Source organism: Talpa europaea (assembly GCF_964194135.1).
Source record: "Talpa europaea genome assembly, chromosome: 7".
NCBI lineage: Eukaryota > Metazoa > Chordata > Mammalia > Eulipotyphla > Talpidae > Talpa > Talpa europaea.
The window spans coordinates 120036275-120057829 of NC_140074.1; the positions used below are offsets into that span (position 1 = coordinate 120036275).

A 21555-nucleotide genomic window follows, 5' to 3' on the forward strand; every position below is an offset into this window, starting at 1 on the left:
TTAAGTAACAATTCTCATGCCCCACAACAAATCAGAAATCAAGTCAGAACTAGAAGCATTCATTCTTTCAACATGTTTATTGAGCGTTTATTCTGTACCAAGCAGGGGGTAGGCTCTGGGGGAGCAGGAGTGGACAAATGCTAACCTCCAGAATCATTTTAAAGAGAAAGTAATGGGTAAGTAAGCAATCTCAGTGTTGAGAGACACTATGGTGAAAGTAAGCAGGACACAGCACGATGAGGCTGAGAGGAGTGTAGCCCAGTGTAGCAAGAGTTCTCGGAGGAAATGACATTTCAGCTGAGACCAAAGAACCAAGGAAGAGGGGAGATCATTTCAGAAAGGGGGGGAGCACTCCAGGGAGGAGGAAGAGCAAGCAGAGTTTTCCTGGCAGTCCAGGGAGCAGGCTCGACTGTGCAGAGAGGGAGGGTGACCGTGGGGAGTCAAGCAGTAGAAGTGTAGAACGTAAGCGAGTATGAAAAGTTTCCAAATAGTGTACTATGTTTTCCATAAGCCTTAAATCATTATGCCCAACGTGTGTCCAGAGTGGCCAAGAACTAGAGAAAATGGAGTCCCTGCTCAAATTTTACGGCTAAACTAGGTGAAGAGAGGGATCTAGCTCAACAGTAGTCAGGACTGATGGAGAGAGGAGTGATTTCCTCATCTGAAAGTTCCCTTTACATAGCAAGAGACAGTCGAACACCAAGTGGAGAGAACTCAGATTTGATACAAGGGACGTTCCCACATAAGCTAGAGAGGAAATGGAACCAACTTTGGAGGCAAGAACAAGGAGAATGATAGTAGAAGGAGCCAGATAAGCAGTGTTCTAGGGACCCTTGTCCTGGGCTGGAAAGGTTAGAAACAGTTACATCCAGTAAATGCAGAGAACCCCAAACAATAAAGTTTGTTGTTCATTGGCCTGGTCACAAATTAGAAATTTTTAAGTTAAAATTGGTGTCCTGAGTTGCAAATACAACTGTGGATGATTCCATGTCCTCACCCCAAGATACTTCTTCCAGCCCCGCTCATCCTTGTAGCTCTCCAAGACCCTGCAATCAGATCGCTGAGCCATCACTGGTGGTTATGGTCCAGCCACCGAGACAGAGAGCTCCTCTGGGAAACAGGAGCTGGGAAGGAAGACTACCAAGCCAGAGTCCACATTTCCTGGAATCCCCTGGTCTTTGGACAGGCTCACAGCAGCAGACTCAGCCATAGTTGGAAGTCAGGTTTCCTAAATGTGTAGCAGCCATTTCTCCTTGGGCATCCCTGTCGCCTAAACCACCCCTGCTTGGTCCATAGGCACTCAGAACCGGCACACAGTGGTGGCTCCGCAGACTGAACCAGGCCCACAAGTGGTGCGGGGAGCACAGCTTGGACGAGAAACACAGGGCGGTGGCACACAGGAGGGTGGGGTGGAGCACGGATTGCAGGGGAGTCTGCAGAGAGATAGAAAAAGTGAGTGAAGCTACCGGAGGGAAATGAATGGAGGTCTCAGTGATGTGCATCAGCACGGAGCGGGATCCCCCGCTCCAAAACAACAGAAGACCCCAACAGATTCCTGGACCACTCACCCCAACTGTGCACCCTGAGGGACAGCCTAGGTGATCTCCAAACTGTCTTCTAGAACTTAAACTTTTCTAGATCAAAGTCATGTTCTCTCCTACCGGATAGAAAATACTAGAAAGAATTTCAGAAAGGAAAAGCTAAATCTAACGTCAAAAGTTATGTTGGAGAAACAGCCATATTTCTGCTCTCATTGGTCAAGAGGTAACCTAAGCGACCCCGGTGGACACCAGGAAATGACAGCCACTGTGAATTCACCATTCCCTCCAGTTCTATCCATAGTGCAAAGTGTAAGTGCAGAACAAAGCTTTGAACCATTCATCACAGACAGCACTGCTTTCAACCTGGGGATCTCATGAGAATTGGATATTTGATTTAGTTAAGGAGTGCCGAGATCACACATACTTGCAGTCCTCGCTCTCCAGAAGGTTCCGGTATGTGTTGATCTCACACTCCAGCCGGGCCTTGACATCCAGAAGCACCTGGTACTCCTGGTTCTGCCGCTCCAGGTCACTCCTGATCTCGGCCAGCTGCTCCTCCACGGTGCTGATCAGGCTCTGCATCTGCGCCAGCTCCGTGCCAAAGCGGTCCTCAGCCTCACACAGAGAGTTCTGCAGACAGTCTTTCTACAATGGGAAATAATGGGGCAAGAGTGCTCAGAGCCCCAATATTCAGCCAAGAAAATCATGGCCAAATTCCACAGGCCTGGGGCAAATTCCCAAGAGGCATAGGACAATCCCAGAGCTGCAGAGAAATCACAGGCTATGAGACCATAACATTTCACCAGAAAATATAACTGGAAGGGGCCTCCCTGGTGGCACAAGGGGTTAAGCACAGCACTATAAAGCAATCTGCAGCCTCTGCAGCATGAGTTCGATCCCCGGCCTGCCAGGGAGCTGACCCACATGGCGAAGCAGACCTCTCCTGTCTCGCCTGCTGCTCCCCTCAGCAGTGTATTTCAGTTAGTCTGCCTGTTCTGTTCCCCAGTCTGCCTCTGGTGAATCTTCTCACCCTCCACACCTCTGGCCTGTACCCCAGCTATTGTATGCATAAATAAATAAATCTTAAAAAAAAAAAAAAAGAAAAGGAAATCTAACTGGAAGAATAGTGCTGTGTTCACTCCTCTGTCCTCAACACCGACATCAGGCAGACACCCAGACACTTTGTGCAATGAGGGCCAGAACCTCCACACTTTATTCTGAATCAGTGGAGTTGACTTTTAATAGAAATCATTTTTCAGGGTCAAAATAACCTTGACTATAAGACACCTGCCCCAGGGACGGAGGCCCAGATCCTGAACTCTATTGTTAATGGACCTCACTGGCAAGGTTTCTTAGTGATGTGCTATGAGGCCAGGGTGTGTGGCAGTGGCAGCACGGGGAGGAGAAGGAGACCCTACCAGGTTGTGCTGGGCTTGGCGCTCCACCTCCAGGGCGTTCACCGTGCACTTCAGCTCCAGGATCTCCGACTGGCAGCACTGCAGCTCCTTGGAGCAGGATGTCGCCTGCAGGCTGATGCCTTCAGACTGAAGCACAAGGGCACACAGGCAGGGTCACCCCCTGCCCACATGGAAGCCAGGCCCCTGCCTGCTGCCCTCACGGGAGCGCCCCCTCACCTGCGCCTGGAACCACTGCTCCACATCCTGGCGGTTGGTCTCCACCATGGTCTCGTACTGGCACCGCATCTCCTCCAGCACCCTGACCAGGTCCACGCTGGGCTCAGTGTCCAGCTCAATGCGCAGCTTGTCCCCGAGCTGAGACCTCAGAATTTTCACTTCCTGCAGGCACAGGAGGACCCACACCCAAAGTGTCAAAGGAGCTTTTGGCCAGAGCAGCCCCCACCCCTCCTGACTAGCAGCATGGGGGGCAGCCCCCCACACACCCTGATGTGCAAAGTTTGCCCAGGGTCCCAGGCGGGAACCCATCTGGAGACCTTCTGAAAGTCACAGTGCAAACCTTGTGAGGTTAGAAACTCCCCAGCCACAACCCTCAGGCTCCTCCTGCCTGTCAGACCCAGACTCAGCTGCTAGCCCAGTGCCCACTGAGCCCAAGTTCTGACTCTACTAGTCCAGTACCCACTGAGCCCAGTTTCTGACCTGGAGCCACGAGGTGGGAGGTGTTGCCTTTTCTACCCAATGCCCCCCCCCAGCCCCTTGCACCTGCAGCCCCAGGACCAGACCTGCTCATGATTGCTCTTGAGAGAGAGCTGCTCTTCCTTCAGGGATTCCTGCTGGGTCTCCAGGTCGGCCTTGGCCAAAGTCATGTCATCCATCAGCTTGTGCATCCCGCACATGTCGGCCTCCACCACTTGGCGCAGGGAGTACTCGCTCTGGTACCTTCCATCACAGGAGGTCAAGGTCAACAGAGGCAAGGAAAGCCCCTTCACCTCCCTCGGTGAATGTTCCAGTTGCACCTCCTCCACCAACCTGACCCTTTTTGCTCACTGAGCTCAACACTGGCCAAAATGAACTAGACGCAGACGTCCCCTCCAGGTCCGGTGAAGTATTCACAGTACTTACCATTCTATCGTTGTGCACTGGAGCAACTTTGGCTCAGAAAAGATTGACTTGACTGAAATCTTGTATCTTACACCATTGCGCACCATTTTAAGAGCTATTGATTAACAGTTATAGAGAACAAGCAATAGCTGGGTGTCTGCTCATTGATCTGCGCCCTCATTCTTTGTGCTAGACTATTTTTCTACCCATCATCTTTGTATAGTGGAAAGCCTCATGACAGAGCTTTCCCAGTAGATGAAACTGGACACTGAGCCATCTGTTGAGTGGCTTCCCCTCCCCGTATGAAATTCAATTTAGGGAGGAAGAACCAGGACAGTGAGTGGTCCCCTCATCCAACAAGTATTTGGGTGTGGGGACTTAGCATGGAAGGGCCACTCAGAGCCCCTTCCAGCCTGACTTACTTGGTTCTAAAGTCATCTGCCGCCAGCTTGGCGTTGTCGATCTGGACAACCATCCTGGCATTCTCAGCCTTGCTGCACAGGATCTGCGGAGACCAGGAGGACAGCGCTCACACAAAACATCCTGCTGGGCACCCAGCTCTGTGTGGTGCCTACACTCAAGCCGCAGAGAACCCAAGCCCCTCAGCCCCTCACGACTTTGGGGTGTTTCCGCCCTCCTCACCCCAGCGCCCCCGCCCAGGCCACCCTGCCCCACCCTCTGCTGCAGCTCCTCGATGGTGCGGAAGTAGGACTGGTAGTCGGGGCACAGGGTGGACTCGTGGCACTTGCTCCACTCCTGGATCTTGGTCTCCAGCTCCGCGTTCTCCCGCTCCAGCTGGCGCACCTTCCCCAGGTAGTTGGCCAGGCGGTCGTTCAGGAACTGCATGGTCACCTTCTCGTGGCCGTTCAGGCTGCCTTCCACACAGGCCCCGCAGCTGCCGATGTTGCCAGGGATGTTGCAGGTGCCTGGCAGGGGGCAAGCGCTGTGGCAGCTCGAGGGGTGGCAGAGGCTGGGTCGGCCCAGGGGGGTGGACCCCACGCGGATCCGGTTGGCGTGTGCCAGGTTGGCCAGCAGGCACATGGAGGCCGTGTCTGCCCCAGGCTGGCCCGCGAGGTCGGCGGGCGAGAGGCAGACGTTCCCTGGTCCGGGGAGCATGGCGCCGCCCAGACTGTGGGATAAGCCCATGTACGAGGAGGTCATGCTGCTGGGTGAGGCTGCACAGGAGGTTCCAAAGAGCTGGAAAGGCCGGGCCACTGAGTCTGACACCCCCTTCCCTCCCGGCCCTTTTATACCCCATCCTGGGTGGGTGTTGGCGCAATGCTTTGACCTCAGTGCCTTGATGCTCTGCTGCTGTGGTGCCGTCACCCTGTTACTCAGCTGCCGAGTTTACCACTAAGAGTTGCTCGTCTCATTAGAAATGTTAATGAGTGAGGTGCCTCTTGGTTCTTTGATATCAGGCTGCTGTTGGTAGGAGGTCAGAGGCATTTTATTATTTTTCAAAGAACAGAAGTCCTTTCAGCATCAGATGTCTGTACCTTGACTGGGGTTGACCTCCTTGTCAATGTGCCCACACAAAGGCTTAACGTTCCTGCTGGTCATTGCAGTTGCGGGAGGGATGGACACTGGCCTGGACTAAGACTCAGCCACCAGCCCTGTGCAGGGAGGAAACTAGTTCTCAGCAGACATTATGGTTTGGGTTGTCGAGAAGGTCTGCGTGCCTTCTTTCTTCAGTTGTTTGCCTCACTCTCAAGGGCAATAAGGCTGAGATGATTCCATGCATTCAACCCACCTCCCTGGAACATCCTGTGTGTCAGTTCCGTGCCACGAACCTGACGCACAGTTAAGCAGGATACAATCCCCCCCAGCAGGAAGCAACCATAGCTCAGGTAGCCACAGGTGTTCTCAGTAGGGTGTCTGGGAAGTTTTTCAGTATGAAGATGATTCTGAAGCCATGTCTATCCAGACCAAGAAATGTGAGCTCAGGAAACCGATAACAAATCAAAATCAGCAACAGTCATTTTGCACCCCAAAGATGAACTTGGCCATGAAACGCAAAGGACGCTGAGCTATTGCAGTCACTATGGGCCTCTCCCTGCCTTTTACTTCCCTGGTTCTGAAGTCCTTTATGGAGCACCTACAGCACATGTTAGGGCTTTGACAGTTAATACTGTTTAGTCTTTCCTACCATCCTGTGTGGTGGGTAGGCTCACCCACCCCAGTGTTGGGGGGCAGGGAAGGAAAGGAAGAAGAGGGGAGAAAGGGAGAGTGGGGAGAAAAGAAGGCAGGAGGAGGGGGGAAGCCAGCGTTGAGGAATCATAGATGTGAAGTCATTTTTCTAAAATCAACCCCATTCTAATGTGGCAAATCCTCTTCTCAGTAACAGTTTCTTTCTAGTCTTATTCTTCTCACCTAACCCCCACCTCATCCTCCAACTGTGTCATTGCCAATATGAAGAAGGATTAAAAGATCTAGAAACTGGGCCTCCCCTGGTGGTGCAGCAGTTGAGCGCTGGGCTGCGAAGCTGCCCACAGCCTCTGCAGCGCTGGTTTGATCCCCGGCCACAGGGCGAGGGTCCCACCCACATGGCGCGCAGACCTCTCCTGCAGCGCCTGCTGCTCCCCTCAGCAGTGTATTTTGTCAGTCTCCCTGAAATAAATAAATCTTTAAAAAAAAAAATCTAGAAACTGGGCAAGAAGTTGAAATTAAGAGATAAGATTTGAATTTGACACTATTTTATTCTCTTTGTATATCAGAAAACACAGATGTTGGGATATCAAAATAAAATGGTGCAGTTTCTCTAAAGAACATTCAGGAAGATGCCCTGGAGAAAGATCTGCTCTCAAAAAATGGTTATTCAAACTCCCAGGCCCTGCTCGTTTCTTGGTACCAAGAAACCAAGACAGCTGATGGCTACAGTTCCAAAGTGTTATCTGGAAACTGTGACAAGAGAGAAATAGCTCCTAGGACTGAGAAAGCAAGAGCCCCATACATGCTTGTAAGCAGATCTTTAAGAAAATGAACATCTGTATTCTGACCATTGAGCAAAAGCAAAACAGACCTCTCCATCAGCAGCAGATGTGTAAAGGTGAAATATATGCTCATTGTCATTCTGTCAAGAAGAAATACTGAATTTGAGAATCCTGTCTAGATTGAAAAGGTAACAAGTGGTCAGCTCTGACCTAAGGGTTACTCAGGGCTCATCTATGAACAGCCCTTTACAGACACCATAATTAGGAGACATCACCAGGCCAGCCCACCCCTTCCTTCAGAGGCCTCTGGGTGCAATCTGCATAGGTTACATCTTCAAACAGCCCTTTGTTACATTCCCCCACCCCACCACATAGCGACAAGCTTCTCTATAAACCAGAGAACTAGACTTTTAAAGTCTTGCTAAATAAAATCCAACTTTTTGAACTTATTTCAGGCAGGATTCATTCCATTGGCTAAAACCCATGATTTCCATCTCAAAACACGCAGCATCACTGCTGATGCTCGTTCCTTCCTAACATCACTGTTGACACTTTATATGTCCTGGTGATGCTCCTCTCTGTTAGCATTTGACCATGGTCTTCACTTGGGCTTCTAATGAGTATGCTGCTTTGCATAATGACGCCAATGGTGTGAGTCCCTCTGTAAAGTTGCTTGATTGCACTGATTTGCATTTTTATGAAAAGGGTGAGTACAGAATAAGGATCCTCACCCTCATACCTCAGACTGCCTTTCTTCTCAACCCTTTAAAAGGAGTCCCTGTGGCCTTGGTGACCAAATATGAGCCGGGATCAACGACAGAGATGGTGACTAGAGAGCATGGGATGGGAGACCTCGACCTCCTTCCATCACCTGTGCGTACAAAGTTCTCTGCACTGATTCTACCTTTAGAAAGACCATTCTCTAGAGGTAGGTTGTTTACTGCAGACAGCCATGGTCTTGGGATGCAATATTCTCTTTGTTGATATAGACAGATGTATCTCAACCAGCAAGAGAGAAAGGTATGGACTTGCAGGCTAAGACCTGGATGTCATGTCTAACCTGCAGCCTGCTATTTCTAACACCATGGACCCTGCCACAGGAAGATGCCTGGGAGCATCCGGGGCTGTGCCTTGTGTGGGAAAACCACCCATCACACACTGCAGTGGATGCAAAGATTGAAGACAACTCCTATGGCTAGACCCTAAAACACCATGCCTCTTACATAGTAGCAAAAGATACCAAAGAATTTTATAGGCCAACAAAAGCTTGGAGACTTAGAGAAGAAATTGGACATATCAATTTATTATTCTAGGTCTATAATTCTTGAGGTTTTGATGAATGAGAAAGTCTTTTTACTTCCAACTAGATGGGATTTTATTACCTGATTTCTTAGATGCAGCCTCATAATCCGAAAAGGTTATTCATTTATCAATGTTATTATTTCACCTACCATGATATAGTCTAGACACTAGGAGGACATCTTCAAAAGACATGGCCCCTCCCTTGGGGCGTTGTGATAAAGCTCCACACTGGGCCACAGGAAGTGTACCACACTCATGCGTAGGTGTTGCCACGCCACCACTATTCTTCCCATTACCCTGATGGTGACCCAAGAGCAGTTCAACCCTGAAACTAGTTTTCTTTTGCAATCATCTAGAAGAGACACCCCTGTTAGTTTCTTACACTCTAAATGTGTCTGACACCAGACACATTGGTTTCTGTGGGTTTCTAGACACCAAGCAATTCTCTGCAACACCAACGAGAGGTCCTGTAATTTCATTCAATACTAACACTAGCTACCTGGAGTTCTTGGCAGATCCCCCAAGTCAAGGACTCAGACCCAAAAGTCAAAGACTTCAGATGCCAGCAAGGCACAGGTTGTCAACTCTACTTCTGAACAACTGGCTATAATTCAGGTCCCCACGATCCCCATCTTGGGTTTGATAATTTGCTGGGATGGCTCACAGAACCCAGGTGAATATTTACTTATACTTACTGGTCTATGATGAAGACCATGGTAAAGAATACAGATGGACAGCGGATGAAGAGACACATTGGGCAAGGTATGTGGGAAGTGACAGGGAGCATCCGTTGCCTTTCTGGCTGCACCATACCCCAGGACCTTCAACTGTCCAGCAACCTGAGAGCTCTCTGAACCCTATATATTGGGGTTTTATGAGGGTTTTATGACATAGACATGACAGATCATTAATTCTGTTTCCAGCCCCTCACTACTTCCCAGAGGATGGGGGTGAAATGGAAAGGGCCAACATTCTAATTATAGTTTGGTGTTTCTGTGACCACCCCAAATTCGGAAGCTACCCAGAAGCCCACCAAGAGTCACCTCATTAGAACAAGACACTCCTGACTACCAGGAAGTTTTAAGGGACTTAAGAGCACTATCTCAGGAACAGAGGTCAAAGACCAAATATTAGAACAAAAGATGCTTCTAGTGTTCTTTCACTTAGGAAATTATAAGGGTTTAAGGAGCTCTGTGTCCAGAACAGGGAGCAAAGACCAGTACACATATTTTCTGTTATTTCATAGCAATGGTAATAGGTGTATTCCATGGAAAATACCAGAAACTCAGCTTCTGAGCTGCCTAACTTCAACCAAGTACTTTTTGTTTAAATGTGTCATTTTCTGAGATGAACATTTATATGGCAGACAGCCAGGCAGCCAATGAAGTTCTCTGCTATTAACGAAGACTCAGAGTCTAAATGAATTTGCATCCGGGAAAGTCTGGGGAGAGTGCCATCAAAAGCAGCTCTGCCTTTCACTCTGCAAGCCCGAGCTTTTGTTAAAGATATGAACAAGGGAACAAGAAAATAGTGCACAATTGTGGTTTTGCATATACAAATTAATACATTACTGCTGGAACAAGTTTTTCTAGCTAGTAGGGAACATGCACACAAGCCAGTACATCCTCAGAGAACAGGAGTCAATTCTGGGAAGAAGTTCTGTTTGCAGAACTTCTAGCATCCTAGAACTCTGTGTGCACAGTAACAGGCATTCTCAGAAGACTCTCTGTAGGGTGACAGGCACCCAACATGTCCCCCTTTTTGTTTTTGAAGCAGAGTAAGCATAACTAATTTTGGCAAAGCCTATTCTTGACAAATCAATATTCACCATCTCACTTGACAGACTGTACATAACAAAAAAGAGAAAAGAATACGCACTATGACCGTTTCCAGTAGGCCATATACATGTGTAGAAAAATATTTAAAAGGGTTTAATTTAGAAATACCATCAGCCAATCCTTCCCAAATGTCAGAGTTTTCAAAGGTGGGTGTTTGGGCTGTGGCCATAGCAAGAACTCGTGACTACAATTTTAAGATATCCAAGGAAGCATTGTGAAAAGGGGCCAGTCCTAATAAATGGTGTTTAATCTGATTCCAACAAATTTCAGATTCATTATATCTGATACAAGTAACACAAAACTGAATGACATTATAATGGCATTGAAGACATTGAGGCCATCATAGATCCTGAAACTGTTCACCTAATCAAATAATAGAATCTTTTAATTGCTGTATTTTGCCTAAGATTTCTTTGTCAACATGAATTTGGGTTTCCCAAGTTTCTGTAAAATTTCTTTTTGTGGGTACTCAGAGGTTTGTACCTGCTCGTGCAGGGCTACAGCAGCAGCTGCAGCAGCGATGATGCTGCCTAGGATAACAATGCCTGCATCAACTACCCTGTGAATCTTTTAGTGCAGTGTTTTAAGTAGTGCAGTGACTTCTGCATGAATGCGACAGAGGGGGTCTCTTGCCACAGTTCCTGGATTTCAACTAGAACCCAAGTGGCTACTGGCCATTTCAGTATTAAGAATGTAATATTTGGGGCTTCCCCACTGGTGCAGTGGGTTGAGCGCAGCGCTGTGGAGCTGTTTGCAGGCTCTACAGCGTGGGTTCAATTCCAGGCGAGCCAGAGAGATTCCCACATGGTGTGGCAGACCTCTCCTGTTGTACCCGCTGCTCCCTTCTGCAGTGTATTTTGGTCCTTCTGCCTGTTCTGCTCCCCACTCTGTCTCTGGTGAATCCTCTTACCCTCCAGTGCCTCTGGCCTGTACCCCAGCTCTTGTATAAAAATAAATAAATCTTTAAAAAAAAAAAAAGAATGTGATATTTGGATCAGACTCCCAATTTGTCTGATTAATATGTTGTGTGGATAACAATCAGTGCAGCAACATGATACATGGAATAGGATGCATTATAACTAACGCAAACATTTCCTGACAACACAACATACGGATTAAGCACACAGCCAGAAACAAAAGTTTCCTTTTGGAAGGTAATGTTCATACCAGTAAGGTTTCCTTCTTCAGTGGGATGTAAGCCATCCCAAACATGTAGGGGTGGCTGTACCAGACCTAGCTTCCAGACAGAGTTCTGCATAGGTCTGTGTCCCGTTTTTAACAATGGAGATGATAACCCACCTTGGGACCAAATCATCATATTGTAAGAGTGTGGAGTGGTGCCAAAAGGGTTGTGAAGATTTTGTCTCTATTCCAGCCCCCATCCCAGGGTGCGAGTTTCACCGTCTCTTAGTTCTCTATGAGGACCCCAATCAACCACTTCTCACCCAGCCACACTCATGTTCTGGGAATGTGAAGTAACCATTCTGACCATTGAAAAAGCTGGTCTGTTGGCTCCCATTGTCTTTGGAACACACCAAGTGGTCGATTAGGTGTAAAAGTGGTGTTAGTCTCTGTGTATGTGGAAGAACCCATCCCAGTAAGAAAAATCAGCTTAGCCTGTCTCTCCTGCTTTCAAGGGACAAACGCCAACCAGTTTGATAATCAGGATGGTAACAATTGGTATTAGTATTGGATACACATAAGGGAGGCTGTGAGGCTAATCCTGAGAAATTATAAGCCCATTGATTACAGAACCCAATGGTTAATAAGGGACCGGGTAAATAACTAGAATCATTTAGATATACTGAGAGTGGTGTATCAAACCAAGTAACTGTATGGGCAATAGCAGGGCACGAGACATGTGCCCAATATCATACAGCACACTTACCAGTGTGCTGATGATAGAAACTGGTGTGCTGATGATAAAAACCAGCATGAAGAACATATTAGCTGGTGTCACAGGCTGTCCCAACCTATGAAGTGCTCCAGTAACGATATCAGATGTTTTCTTGATCTGACCCCACATCATTGGGTAAACTTTCTGGGTCGGAGGCATGGTGGTTTGGATCACACATATAATCGCAGGCATTTCATCCCCTCTACCACCTTGGGATTCATTGAAGGCTTTTATACTGTGACCTGGAACCCAAACACAAATGTCATTGTTTTTAACGCAAGCATAACCTTGTTCCCAGGTCAGCAACGGAGATGGTTCTTTCCATCGCCCATCCACAGGACCCTTCCAGTGTTCCAGCAGGTACTCTTCAGAGGCTTTGGGGGAAGGAAAATGCCATTGTACTTGTGTAAGGCCGTCATCGCCAATTGTGAAAAATGTAAAGTAATAATGGCTTGAGATAATACGTCCATTGGTTTAAGGGATACTATTCTCCCTTGTTGTTTTTGAATCATAAACTTTAAGATAGCATTGTAACATTCAACTATGCCCTGACCTTGAGAGTTGTAAGGGGTGCCATGTTTAAGAGAGACACCCATGGGTGGAGGAAAGAAGCAAAAGCCTTAGAAGTATAAGCCAGTCCATAGTCAGTTGTAATAAGAGCTGGTACCCCCATAACATCAAAGGAGGAAAGATAATGAGTGTGTACATGAGTAAAAGATTCTCCTGACAAAGCAGAACCCATAAAACTTAGAATGTATATCAACAGTCACATGAACAAAATATTGTTTTCCAAGGGAAGAAAGATGGATGACATCTATTTGCCAAAGTTCATGGGAATGTAGTCTCCAACGCAATGTTCTCGGGGTGACAATAATAGGGGATAAACATGCACAAGTGCCACGGGCATGAAGGATATAAGATGCCTGAGAGTGCAAGAGGCCTGAAATGGTTCAAGCAAAAAGAGTGCGTTTGGGACGCAGATGCATGCTGAAAGATGGATGCAACAAGAGCATCAGCATGAGAGTTGCCTTCAGGAGTGGCAGAGGAGAATGGGCATGTATATATGTGATATTAAAGGGAGAAAAGTGATTTTTGATACGCCTCTGCTTGTCATGAAACAGGGACAACAATTGTTCATCTTTGGGATTTTTCACACAAACGGGTTCAAGAACAGATATGGCCCTGACAGCATAGTTGGAGTCAGAAACAATATTAAGAGAGCCAGGAACATCTCTAAATGCCATAAACAATGCATAGAGTTCAGCTTTTGGGGCTGAAGGTAGGTAATGAGCTTCAGTTTTATGTGTAGTAAGAATCCAATATGCAGACTTACCGTGAGATGTGCCATCTGGAAACAGCGTTAACACACCACAGAGTGGTTATGTGTGAGTTACACATGGCACCACAGTGTTACCATAAAAAACTGAATAAGCTTTTGAGAAGGATAATGTGACGTTCCCTCTACAGTGAACATGGCCATGGAAATTTGCCATTGGGTATCAAATGTCCATAAAATATTAATGGACCGATTAACTGTCATATCTATTCATGCATTTTAGCAATAAAGATGGAAATAAGCTTAGTATAAGGGGTTAACAAACACCGTGGTTGGCTATTCAAATGAACCCATTCAAGAATTGCCAAATCAGCATGGAATTGTGAAGTAAGCCTGTGGGCAGCTGTGAAGTAGTTAAAAAAAAAGGCATGTACAGGGAGTGCATAATCTATGAGAGATAACTGAATATTTTATATTGCTATATTAATTATTTGTATAGTCTCTTGGGCCTTTTTAGTCATGTGAGGGGAGATGAGGGATAAACATCTCCATGCAGAATGTCAAACAAAGGTTGTAACTGGTCAGTGGTTATGCCAAGTAGAGGTCAAATCAATTAATGTCACCAAGTAACTTTTGAAAAGCATTAAGAGTACTTAATGTTCTATGTTCACAGTCACCTCTTGAGGCCTGAATGTACATGAGTCCATTAAATATCCTAAATAAGAAAATGTGGTTGTTTTTTAATTTTTTCAGGAGCTACTATAAGACCATATTCTGAAAGGCTTTGTTCAATGATCTGAAATACATGCTCATTTTAGAGGCTTTAGAAACAATGCGTATGTCTCCATATGGTGAATAATGTAAGACTGGGGAAACCACCTTCTAATTGGGGCTAACGCTAACACATCATAGAGACATAAATGGTTACTACGTTATGATCAAGGGGACAATACATCAGGAAGACATAACTCTCATTAACATATATCACCAAATGAAGGAGCACCAAAATATATCTGACAGTTATTATCATCTCTGAAAACAGACATTAGAGAAAACACACATGTAGTAGGAGATTGCAACACACCATTCTCACCAATGGACAGATCAATGAGACAAAAAATAAGTAAGGATACTACAGCTTGAAATAAAGACCTAGACCTCATATGCTTAACAGACATCTGCACCCAAAAAAATGTGAGTACACATTTTTCTCAAGTGCACACAGATCATTCTCCAAGAACAATCACATACTAGGACACAAGACAAGCATCAACAGATACACTAAGATCAAAATCATACCAACTATATTCTCTGACCACAACGGCATCAAACTAGAAATAAACCCTGAAAAGAAAACCATCCCTTTTATAATTGAAACAAAAAATAATCAAATATCTGGGAATAAACCTAACAAAAGAGGGGAAGGACCTATACAAAGAAAATTATAAAACTGTTAAAAGAAATAAAAGACAAAGAAATGAAAAGACCTCCTGTGCTCATGAATCAGAAGAATTAACATTATCAAAATGGTCATTCTAAAAGCAAATTACAGACTCATAACTATTCCAATAAAAATTTCAGTGACATTTTTCAAAGAGATAGAACAAATATTGATGGAATTCATATGGAACATGCATTCATTTCTTACACAAAAAAACTTCAAATAGCCAAAGCTCTCCTGACCAAAAAGAAGGAGAAAGGAGAAAGAAATGCCCACTCCCAGACTTCAAACTATACTACAAAGCCATAATAATTAAAACTGTATGGCACTGGAACAAAAACAGACACACTGACCAGTGGAATTGAATAGAAAACCCAGAAATAAACCCACATATTTATGGACAACTAATCTTTGACAAGGGTGCAAAGAATATGCAATGGAACAAGGGGAGTTTGTTTAATAAATGTTACTAGTAAAACTGGACTGCAACATGCAAAAAAATGAAACTAAACTACTACCTTCATCATGCACAAAAACCAAATCAAAATGAATAAAAGACATGGACATAAGACCTAAAACCATAAAATATATACAAGAAAATATTGGCAGAACACTACATGACATACATCTCAGTAATATGTTTAAAGACACAACCCCAAAGCAAAGAAAGTGAAGGAAAAGATGAATAGCTGGGACTACATCAAATTAAAAAGCTTCTGTACAGCAAAAGAGAAATTAACCAAAACAAAGGGACACACTACTGAATGGGAAAAAAACTTTGCACACAATACTACTGATAAGGACTGGTCACAAAGAACTACAAAGAACTCACATAACTCAAAACAAAGTAAATAATCCAGTCAAAAATGGGCAGAAGAGCTAAAAAGACACTTCTCCAAAGAGGAAATGCAAATGGCCAACAGGTACATGAAAAAATGTTCAATGGCACTTATAATCGGGGAAATGCAAAGTAAAACCACAATGAGATACCACCTTACACCAGCAAGAATGGCACATATTAAAAATAAAAAAACAGGAAACAACAAATGTTGGCGAGGATGTGGAGAAAAAGGAACACTCCTAAACTGCTGGTAGGAATGCAAACTGGTCCAACCACTATAGAAAGCTGTGTGGGGGGTTCCTCAAACTACTAAAAATGGAGCTTCCATATGACCCAGCAATTCTACTCCTAGGAATCTACCCAAAGGACACAAAAACATTAATTCAAAATGATACCTGCACCCCTACGTTTATTGCAGCACTATTTATAATAGGTAAGATATGGAAACAACCCAAATGCCCAAAAATAGATGAATGGATCAAGAAGATGTGGGATATATACACAATGGAACACTATTCAGCAGTCAAAAAAGATAAAGTCATGCCATTCGCCGCAACATGGATGGAGGTGGAAGGATTATGCTCAGTGAAATAAGTCAGAAGAAAAAGAAAAATATCAGATGGTTTCACTTATAGGAGGAATGTAGGGGAACCAAATAAGGGACGAAGAAAAAAACAATTATAATAAATGAAAAAACAAAATTAACAGGCAACTATTAATCAGAGACACTCTGCAGGTAAGTAGGAATGAGAGGAATCAAAAGGGGAAGAGAATGTGCTCTTACACAATGGACTATGGTGATGGTGCACGGGTGAATTGGTGGTGGGAATTTTGTGGGGACTACACCTGAGAGGAGAAAGCATGCATTGTACAAAAGGGAAGAATAATGTAAAATATATAGAGATGATTAAATTAAATTAAATAAATTAAGAAAATAAAACCAGAATTTCCCAGTGTAATCTTCATGTATTACCCCTGGAATGATTCACTCTTTTTGCATTTAGCCCACTTTTTCCTACTGTTCTGGTAGGTGGAGGACCATAAATTCCTGCTGGCACTTTTCGTATGCCCATGGCCATTGTAAAGTCCATGCCACCGGCAGCAGAAATCTAACCCTGCGCTTCCTCTTGTGTATCCAGCAAGCGATGCAACTGTCCGTTGCTAACTGGATATTGCATCTGTACCAGGAAGATTCCCATTGTTTTCAGGGCCCAGGCGAAGCCCCTCCACCCATTTCCTGACTGATCTAAGCAGTTGCTGTCCTTAAATCAAATTTTGAGTGGCGTAGATTGGCCCAATGATTGCTTTATTTGCACCAAAGACATAAGCCTGATGCAGCTCCTCCTTCGCCACCAACAGTCCCGCCTCCTTGCTTAAAGGCTTGTGTTTTCTGAGGGCAATATTTTTGTAGGTGTCCAAATTTCTTACACTTAAAGCATTGTGTCCTAGTCTTCGAGCAGAAAGCACTCTTAAGGGCTCTGAGAAAACCCCTTGTTTTTGTTCTTGTGTGCCGATGTTTCGGGCAACTTAAATATAATCACTTAAGTTCTTTTGCCTTATAGGGGCCAGGGCTTTTCGAACATCAGTACTTGCGTTGTCAAATACCAATTGCTTAATCAAAATGTCGGCCACCTGACTGTGAGTAACCTGACGTCTGATGGCTTTTGTCAGTCCATCCAGGAAATCAGCAAAAAATTCAGGGGGCCCCTGCAATATATGCAAGAAAGACTGATCCAGTTCCCTGGGTTCAGGCAAGCTCTGCCAGGGCTCTATGTGCTGCTAAAGAGACCTGTTGATATGCCTGGTGGTCATATAAAGTTTGTTGGTTTAAATCCAACCATGCACCACTGCCTGTAAGTTGTTCAAAAGAAATATTGATGTAATTTTGCTGATTAATCTGGCTTGTTCTTGTGTATAGTCTCTGAAACTCGCCTTCCATTGTAAGTATGCCCCACCAGTCAAACTTGCTTTTGCAACCATGTGCCAATCGAAAGGAGGCAGTCAAATTTGTTGAAAAGAATCGAGAATAACCCAAGTGAAAGGGGCTTGGACCCCATTTTCCTGAACACTGTCTCTTAGTGACTTTAAAAGTTGCGGGTCAAAAGACTGATGCTGCCGTAGCACTTGATTAGGGTCATTAGGATCGGGCATTTCCTGTACCAGAAAGGCCATCAATACAGAAGCCATTTCTGGATCATCTGCAAAAATTGTCTTTTGTTCTTTCCTTGCTTTTGCTAAGGGAGTTAAACCAGCAACTGATTCCTTCTGAAAAGGATTATTATTCGACCATTTATTTTTTAGGGCTTTTACTGGCAGGGTAATTGTCCCTTTCATTTAGTGGTTCTGAAGCTATCGAAGGCTGAGGAATATCAAGTATCTCATATTTATGTTTGTTTAGTTTCCTTTTTTAAAGTTTCCTGCAAGGATTCTAGAGCCATTCATACCAGGGGCCACGCTGGAAAAGCTACAGTAGAGATTTTCATACCTTGTTTAGATGACTTCTCAAAGTTTCACCGATTCGTTCCCAAGTTTCTGTATCCAAAACACCTTCATCTGGAAACCACGGAGAGGTCTAAATGACCCAATCTAATAGCTCATTTGAGCTGTCGGTGGAGACAGTGGCTCCATTCTGTTCTAAAAGGCATTTTTAAAGGGTTCTATAATGATGATGAGACGAATTCCGCCCCATTTGTTACCCAACCTTGAAAAAATCCCCTCTTAGTCAGTCGCAACCAATGACTATAGAGGTTAGCTGGAGAACAAACTTACCACATGTACCTTTCTGAGGTTTCAGGGTTCAGGACCCTGTTCAGACAGCACTGCCATGGACAGCCGGACGGCCAATGAAGTTCTCTGCTATTAACGAAGACTCAGAGTCTAAATGAATTTGCAACAGGGGGAGGCTGGGGAGAGTGCCATCAAGAGCAGCTCTGCCTTTCACTGTCCCAGCCCGAGCTTTTATTTAAGACATGAACATGAACAAGAGAATGAGAAAATAGCACGCAATTGTGTTTTTGCATATACAAATTAATACGTTACTGCTGAAACAAGTTTTTCTAGCTAGTAGGGAACATGCACACAAGCCAGTATGTCCTCAAACAACAGGAGTCATTTCTGGGAAGAAGTTCTCTTTGCAGAACTTCTAACATCCTGGAACTCCGCATGCAGAGTAAACAGGTATTCTCAGAAGACTCCGGCTCTCCTTGGGGTGACAGGCTGCCGACACATTTACAATAGCAATTACTCAAAGGTGGGAGTAAAATACACTGGGTAGGTAGACCTTCCAACATAGCATCTAGCACAGAATAAGCACTTAATAAATGTCAGTTCCCTTCCTCTTCAGGGTCTCCAACCATCACCATCACCCCACTTTTAAAAGTTTGGTATATGGGCCTCCCTGGTGGCGCAAGTACTATGAAGCAATCCACAGCCTCTGCAGCACGAGTTCGATCCCCGGGAGGCCAGGGAGAAACCCACATGGTGAGGCAGACCTCTCCTGTCTCACCCGCTGCTCCCCTCATCAGTGTATTTCATCAGTCTGCCTGTTCTGTTCCCTGCTCTGTCTCTGGTGAATCCTCTCACCCTCCCGCGCATCTGGCCTGTACCCCAGCTCTTGTATAAATAAAATAAAGCTTTAAAAAAAAAAAGGACAGGGCCTCCCCGGTGGCGCAGCGGTTGAGCGCTGGGTTGCAAAGCTGCCCACAGCCTCTGCAGTGCCAGTTCGATCCCCGGCTGCTCCCCGGCCACCGGAGGAGGGTCCCACATGGTGCGCAGACCTCTCCTGCCGCCCGCTGCTCCCCTCAGCAGTGTACTTCTGTCCTTCTGCCTGCTCTGCTCCCCGCTCTGGCTCTGGTGAATTCTCTCACCCTCCTGCGCTTCTGACTGTACCCAGTGTTTGTATGAATAAATAAATAAATAAATCTTTAAAAAAAAAAAAAAAAAAAAAAAGGACAGGCCTGGGTGTTTCTGTAGAGGCTCTGCTCCCAGTGCTGCCTTCTCTGACTGTGTGGCCCGAAACAGTCCGCTGGCTCTCTGGCCCCCAGATCCCCATAAATGCAAGCTCAGGAACAACCACGTGCTTAAACTCTTGAGCATAACCCAAGAATGAATTGCTCTGTAGCTTTTGCAACCCAACATACACACATGTAAGCAGAGCCAAGGATCACATACAGATACTTCTCTTTATTATGGTTTCCTCTTTCTCTCTCTCTCTGATCAGAACCCACTGAAATGACCCTATAGACCATCAATGAGTCACAGCCTTAGTTTAAAGCCACTGGACTTGTGCCCACTGTAACTCGGTGAAATCACCTGACAACAGTCCACACAGCTCAACATGCACCTTCATTTCATTTCTTAGCCAGCAACCAGAAGCAAGTGATGCAGCTTGCCAAGTGCTCCAGAAGGAAATCTCAGAAACCAAAATGTGTGTCTAATTCTCCTGAGAATCTGCAAAGCTGCAGGGAAGCCCACCTCTGAAGGACACGTATGCCACGTGGGCTTCTGCCACAGGTAAGTCTCTCCTTCCCCACCTCCCTTTCACCAGCAGTGTCAGAAGAGTCCCAGACCCCCTGCGTGGCCTCTGGTGGGTGCACAGGATGGGCTCCACTGCCTGAGCGCCAGGCGTGGGCTGCAGGGCACCCTGGTGTGTGGCCTAAAGGGTGAGAAGCGTGTGCATTGAAGGATCCCCCTGGCACAGGAAGCCCAGCAGCTCAGAGAGCTGGTCCTGTCTCTCCCTCATACTAGCTCTGTGGCTGGGCACAAATTAAGGTCTCAGAATCCCGTAACTTCATCTATGATAATAGGGACAGTGATGTTGTCTTCATGGATTGTTCTAAGGCTGAGGGGAAATAACAGACCCGGGGCTGTTAGCCTCTGGGGCCCAGGAGAGCACTCAGCAAACGCCGGCTAGTGCTGGTGGTATTCCTCACCCTGCAGAAATCTCTAGGGCGCCTGAAATTGGTTGGGAGAGAGAAAGCGCCCTTTGGAGATTAGCAGACCAAGCAGCAGACATAGGCGATCTCGCTGCACGGGACACTGTGAATAAATTCTGCAACACAAGCGCTTCGATGCCATCATTCTGAGCCTCAGTTGCCTTGGCTATAAAATGGGACACTTGGGGTGCCATTTCCTTGGGGCCATGTCCACTCCTTCAGCTACAGCACAACCCCAAGTGGACTGGGGTCAATGAGACCATGGGGGAGCCAAGCCAGATTTTTTTTAATTAAAGTGGCATTTTTTTTCACTTAAGGCAGGGCTTCTCACATGTGTGGACTCAGTTAAAGAAAAAGTGCCCAGCTCATTGTTGTTGTGCCAATCACACACTGCTTGCCCTCCCTCCTCACGGTTCAAGGTCACTGCATGGAAAAGAAGTTGCTGAGAGTAAGGATAAGGGCAAGAAGATCAGGGGCCCCGAGGGAGCAAAGCAGTGGCAGAGAGGAGACACCACTGCCCTGAGCAGGTGATGGGCTCAAGGTGGTCTGACGCCTTCCGCCTGGAGGGACCGCAAACACCAATGCTTGTAAATGAGGACTGTCCTTGGCTTCCCAGTACTTGGAGTCCTCGCTCTCCAGAAGGTTCCAGAATGTGCTGATCTTGCTCTCCAGCCAGGCCTTGACATCCAGCAGCAACTGGTGCTCCTGGTTCTGCCACTCCAGGTCAGCCCAGGCCTGAGCTGCTCCTCCACGGTGCTGATCAGGCTCTGCATCTGGGCCAGCTCCGTGCTGAAGCAGTCCTCGGCCTCACACGGCGAGTTCTGCAGTCTTTCTGGAATATCAATGAAAGGGGCAAGGAGGTTGTAGGGTAAATGGATTAATCAGGCTTTTTACTCCACTAGCCTCTGTGGCTATCACCTGGGCCCTTGAGAGCATGGGCGCAGAGTACGTGTGCCTGATTGTGGACACCTGGAGTATGGTGTGGGCATGCGTAGAGCCCAGAGGCCAGGGATATAAGGGCAGCTGCGAGAGAACAATC

The 21555-nt window shown here is 46.1% G+C and overlaps 1 protein-coding gene across 1 annotated transcript; it reads right to left on the minus strand.

Moving 5' to 3' along the window:
- Positions 1-1300: 1300 nt before the first annotated feature.
- Positions 1301-5189, minus strand: LOC311173266 (keratin, type I cuticular Ha8-like; the record flags this gene model as incomplete). Its single annotated transcript, XM_084237122.1, has 7 exons — positions 4733-5189; positions 4480-4562; positions 3739-3895; positions 3176-3337; positions 2960-3085; positions 1966-2186; positions 1301-1433 (listed from the first exon to the last, which is right to left on the minus strand). The coding sequence occupies exons 1-7, from the start codon at positions 5171-5173 to the stop codon at positions 1301-1303; spliced, it is 1323 nt and encodes a 440-aa protein (XP_084093248.1). The 5' UTR covers positions 5174-5189.
- Between the last annotated feature and the right edge of the window lie 16366 nt (positions 5190-21555).